The sequence below is a fragment of the Parus major genome, chromosome 21, assembly GCF_001522545.3.
Source record: "Parus major isolate Abel chromosome 21, Parus_major1.1, whole genome shotgun sequence".
Classification (NCBI taxonomy): domain Eukaryota; kingdom Metazoa; phylum Chordata; class Aves; order Passeriformes; family Paridae; genus Parus; species Parus major.
The window spans coordinates 896,868-902,672 of record NC_031789.1 but is presented as its reverse complement, the minus strand read 5'-3'; the positions used below and the strand labels follow the sequence as shown (position 1 = coordinate 902,672).

Genomic DNA, 5,805 nt, shown 5'->3' with positions numbered 1-5,805 from the left:
AATATATATTATATATAATATATTCTAGATATAGTATATATTATATAGTACATAATATATGTATTATATAATATATAATACATATAATTCTATATAGACATATAAAATATATACACAAATATTTATATTTATAAATTTTTATTTATAAATATAATATATAATATTAATATTAACGAGATAATGATTAATTACGAATTGATTAGTAAGTATTAATAATTTAATTAGAATTAAAAATAATATTTTTTTCCCATTATAATTTACAGTTATTCCCATTCCTTCTTTGCCTGAAGCCTCTGGATTTTAGGATTACCATAAATCTTGGAAAAACCCGGGATGTCATCTGGGAATAAAATTCCCGGGAAGATCCCGGCTGCAAATAAAGCAGGAAAAAAACAAAAATCCCACAGGAAAAGCCAAAGGAATGGCGATGCTCAAAGTTGGGAATAAAGCCGGGAAATGGGGAATAAATCCCGTTTTTCCAAGCTTTCAACCGGGAGCCGTTAGATGGCAGCAACGCCCGGGAAAAAAACCTGGGAAAAGGGAATTTGAGGATTTTGAGGCTCAGCTCCCATTGAAAATTCCTGAATTTGAAAATTCCTGCGGTTTCCGGCGCTCCTGGATTTTCCCTCCTCTCCTCACACCCGGATTTTCCCGCTTTTCGGCAAAATTTTCCAGTGAAATCCCAAAATTCAGAATCTAGACAATCCCAAATTCTGTTTTAGGGTCCTGATTATCTTCAGGAAGTTCCTGGGATTCTTTATCCCCTTCCCCAAATGGTTTGGAGCTCCAAGGATTGGGATGGAGCTCCAAGGATGGGGATGGAGCTCCAAGGATGGGGATGGAGCTCCAAGGATGGGGATGGAGCTCCAAGGATTGGGATGGAGCTCCAGGGATTGGGATGGAGCTCCAAGGATGGGATGGAGCACCAGGAATGGGATGAGGGGGATCCAGCAGTTCCTGGGAACCCCTGACCTTTCCCAGAGCTTTTCCAGAGCTTTTCCAGAGCCTCGGCTCCCTCTGGAATTCCCATGGAGCCAGCTCAGCTTTTCTTCCGCTTCCCGGGAGCAAATCCTGGGAAAGCAGAGCGGAAGGGAAGGACCTGAGGAAGCAGGATCGGGAAAAAGCTGGGAAGCAGAAATGATGGGAGCGTCTCCGGGAGCACCTGGGATGCGCCGGGAATTCTGCTGGAGCTGCAGAAATTCTCCCGGAAGGAACTTTTACTTCTCCCTGGATCCAGGGATGGGAATGTGGAGAGCCCCCAGAATTCCAGGGATTCCCAGAATTTGTGAGCCCGGCAATTCCAGGGATTCCCGGATTTTCAGGAGGCCCAGCTGCTGTCCCTGTTGGATCCCGGAGCTCTCCCTGTTCCCATTCACGGATTCCAGGGAAAATCCCATTCCCGCAGGATCCAGGCTGACCTCTGGCTGTTTATCCTTGGATACGCCCGGAAGGATCCATGGGGGAGTTGTGGAGTTTTTTGGGATGCGCCGTGAACATTCCCAACCCTTTTCCCTGGAAACAGAGGCAGCTTTGCCGACTTTTCCATGAATGTCCAGGACATCCCAGTAAAAGGACAAAACCTTCGGGATTTGGGATCAGGGAAGGAACCAAATCTTCGGGATTTGGGATTGGGAAATGAACCAAATCTTTGGGATGGGGGAGCAGGGAAAAATCAAAGCTCCTGGATTTGGGATCAGGGAAAGATCCAAACCTTTGGGATTTGGGAGCCAGGAACGATCCAAAACTTCGGGATTTGAGAGCAGGAAAAGGACCAAACCTTTGGGATTTGGGAGGGAATGATCCAAACCTTCGGGATTTGGGGGCACGGAATGAAACCTCCGGGTCTGAACGCGGCTTTGGATTTGTCCTTTTCCTTTTATTTTCCTTTCCCTCATCCCAAAGCCATTCCAGCGTGTCCTTCCCGGCAGGACGAGCCCGGGATGTCCCCGAGCGTTTTTAATCTCCCAAATGCTTCCCAAAATTAATCATGGAGAGTGCAGGAGCGGGGGAGGGAGCGCGCCGTCCTTGGCGTTCATCCCTCGGGAATGCGGGATTGGCGGGATCGGGAGGCAGGAAGGGGTTAAAGGGAAGGTGAAACATGAACCGGGAGAAAGGAGGGATCTGGGAAAGCTTTCCCGGGATGGAAAACAATCCAATGTCCTCTGGAAGGGCTCCAGGGCCTCGTTCCCAGCCAGCCGGGAATTCTCCCCTCCAGCGGTCACAGGGAAAGGGCAAAAATCCGGGATTTGGGATGGGGACAAAAGAGGTTTGCACATTCCAAGGGGCTGGAATACTCCAACAGCTGGAATTTGCCGTGGGAAAAGCAGGAATGTGTGGGGAACACGAGAGGAAGCTCCGGAGCGAGGGGTTCAATGATGACGGGCAAAAAATGAGGAGATTTTGGGATTCGTGGAATTTTTCAGCTGAAACATCCACCAAAAACAAAGAAAAACTCGGGAATTCCAGCCCGGCAGCAGCGGGATGATCCCTCTGGAAAGGAGGATCCGGGATTTGCTGGCTGAGCAAACACGGCCCTGTTTAAACTGCCCTGAGCAAACGGGTGCGCCCAGCTCCTCCCGGCTCTTCCCGGAGCCTCCGGGCTCCGATCCCGGCAGCGCCCAAGGGTTTGATCCATTCCTGTATCCTGGGAATGGGAACAAATGAAATCCAAGGGTTTGATCCACTCCTGTATCCTGGGAATGGGAACAAATGAAATCCAAGGTTTTGATCCCTTCCTGCATCCCGGGAATGGGAACAGACCAAATCCAAGGGTTTGATCCATTCCTGTATCCTGGGAATGGGAACAAATGAAATCCAAGGGTTTGATCCCTTCCTGCATCCCGGGAATGGGAACAAATGAAATCCAAGGGATTGATCCCTTGCTGCATCCCGGGAATGGGAACAGACCAAATCCAAGGGTTTGAGAGCCCTTCCTCCATCCGGGAATGGGACCACTCCATGTCCATGGAAGTCTGGGCTGCCCAGCTCCAGCTGGGGGCTCCTCCTCCAGCCTCCCCCTCTCGTGGGGTCCCCTCAGTGCTGCGGAGGCTCCGTGCCCGCCTCGGGCAGCGCCAGCACCGCGGGCAGGAGGTTCCCGTGCGGCTCCGGGAACGGCCGCAGCTCCTTGGCCCCGAAGCGCGGCGAGACGGGATCGGCGAGGAAGCGGAGATGGAAACCCCGGCCCAGGCAGTGGATGAGGCCGCCCAGGGCGGCGCAGCTCAGCCCGGCCGGCTCGGCCAGGGGGCGGCTGGCACAGCAGCGGTACCACAGCCCCGCGCTGGCGCTGCATCGCGACACGGCCACATCGGCGACATCGGCGACATCGCCGCGCCGCAGCTGGAAGCGGTACAGGAAGCCGTGGGCGCTCACCAGCTCGGCGGTCCCGTCCTTGTCGCCGAAGGCCGGGCCGGTGGCCCAGCTGTCCCCGCGGGGATCGTAGCGCAGCAGCAGCGAGCGCAGGGTGCCCCCGGTGACATAAATGTCGCCGTCGCACGCGGCGGCCGCGTGGGCCACGGCGAAAGTGTCCCCGGGCAGGGCGGCGACGAAGGCCCAGCGGTCCCTGCGGGGGTCGTAGCGCTCCACGGTGGCCAAACACTCGCCCCCGATGGCGTAGAGGTGGCCGTCCAGGGCCACCAGCCGGCAGCGCGGCCGCGCCTGGCGCAGGGGACAGATGTCGCTCCAGCTGTCGCTCAGGGGGTCGTAGCAGAGCACGCGGCGGGAGGGGCTCCGAGCCCGGCCCGAGCCCTCCCAGGCGGGCAGCACGAACAGGTAATTGAACATGGAGCACACGGCGCAGCCCCGCCCGGCCACCTCTGCCGGCAGCTGGCACAGCTGCCACCAGCGGTCCCCGTCCTCGTCGTAGTAGCAGAGGCGGCCTCGGGAGTGGCCGGGCTGGCCCGAGGGGACATCGGCCACCACCAGGCGCGGCCGCCCGCGGCTCCGTAGCGCCGGGAGCAGCTCCCGCTCGCCGGCCTTGAGGCGGCCGTAGATGTCCGGGGAGCGCAGCACTTGCAGGAGGTGCTGGCTCATCACCTGCAGCGCCGAGTCCTGCAGGGCCCGCAGCTGCCGCGCCTTGGCCGAGCGCAGAACCTCGGAGCAGTTCCCCAGGTGAACCCGGCCGGGCTGCGGCTCTCGGGATGGCTCAGGAGCCCCGCAGGGCAGCGGGAGCTCGGAGGCGATGCCGAGGGTGCCGGGAGAAGGTGGCTGGGGAGGGCTCTCCGTGCCCTCCTGCGGAGCCGCGGGGGTGTTGGGATCAGGAATTCCCAAGGCTGGGTTCTTCTCCGCGTGGGTTCCGGAGCTCTGCGGCACTGCCCGGCCCCGGCAGGTCCCGGCAGGGACGAAGGGCAGGGAGGTTCTCCTGGACACCGACTCGGAGATGGACTGCACGAAGTAGTCGTAGACTTTGCCCCGCAGGCCAGGCCTGTCCCCGTCCTTGTCCCGGCGCTCCGGGATGAAGTTCTCCTCCACCTGGATCTTGGCCACCGAGGAGAAGCGGTAGGAGGTGTCCGAGCCCGCCTCGCTCGCCGTCAGCAGCAGCCCCAGGTTGGAGGTGACGCTGAGGGTCCGGACGGTCCCCGGGCTGCCCTTGCTGCTCCTCCCGGCTCCAGCCGGAGCCTGCTCCGTGCTCTGGGCACATCCATCCCCCTCTGTCCGGGCATCGCCAGGCCCCGGGGAGCGCCCGGAGCTCGGGGCAGCTCCGTCCCCCTCCTCGGGGCCGTGAGAGCCCAGCTCGCTTCCCGGCCAAATTCCCGGCTCACCTCCCACCTCGATTCCTGCCTTGTCTCCCAGCAAAATTCCCGGCTCGCTTCCTGGTTCGCTTCCCTGCTCACTTCTCAGCTCCATTCCTGACTTAAATCCCAATTGATTTCCCAGCTCCATTCCCGGCTCCTTTTCCTGCTCACTTCCCGACTCATTTCCTGGCTTCGTTACCAGTTTGCTTCCTGGCTTTCTTCCTGGATTGTTTCTCGGCTTGATTCCCAGCTCTTTTCCCAGCTTGCTTCCCGGCCCTTTTCCCAGCTCGCTTCCCGGTCCTTTTCCCAGCTCCCTTCCCATCCCGCTCCCGGGATCACCCCCCAGCTCAACCCCTGCTTCTCTTTCTGATTTAACTCCCAATTCCCTTCCCAATTCCCTTCCCAGTTCCCTTCCCATCCCGGCCGGACCTCGCGGGGCTTTCCTGGGAATCAAGCCCAGCTCCCAACCCTCCTCCTCTCCTTCCTCCTCCTCCTCCTCCTCACTCCTTGGAAAACTCCGCTCTCCCCAGCGAGGCTCGTGCCGCACCCCGAGGCCATCCCCATCCTTCCTCCTCCTCCTCCTCCTCACGCCCCCATCCCCATCTCCATCCCGCTTTTCCAGCTGCTCTCCCGGCGGGATTTTTCCCGGGGGAGAAGAGCGGTTCCTGTAAAACCTGAAGGCCAGGGACAGGAGCAGCAGCGCGGCCGCCGACAGGAGCAGCTTCCCGGGGAGCTGCATGTCCGAGTGCCAGCCCGGGGGCACCCGCTGGGACATTTTTCCATGCGGGAATGCCGAGGAGCCGATTAATGATTTGCCGAGAGAGCTCGGCGACTCGGGACAAGGTGACTTTGAGAGCTGGCAGGAGGAGCCGCCAATGTTTGGGATGGGCCGGGCTCCAGGGAAAGGTGCAGCCTCTGTTGGCCTAGGAAACTCAGAGAGAGGCTGGGGAGAGAGCGGAAAAGCAGGAAAAACATCCCCGAGCAGCCGCTTCTCTTTTGAGGGGTTTTAAAAAGCGTCGCGCGAGAAGAAAAAAAAAAGGAAAAATTTAAAAAAAAAAGTTGTTTTTCCCAGCAA

General features: G+C 57.7%; 1 protein-coding gene across 1 annotated transcript; it reads right to left on the bottom strand.

The window, feature by feature from the left end:
- Positions 1–180: 180 nt before the first annotated feature.
- On the bottom strand, positions 181–5,593 carry KLHDC7A (kelch domain containing 7A). The gene has a single exon (XM_015647969.2). It carries the CDS (start codon positions 5,503–5,505, stop codon positions 3,034–3,036), a length of 2,472 nt encoding a protein of 823 aa, XP_015503455.1. The 5' UTR covers positions 5,506–5,593; the 3' UTR covers positions 181–3,033.
- Positions 5,594–5,805: the final 212 nt, after the last annotated feature.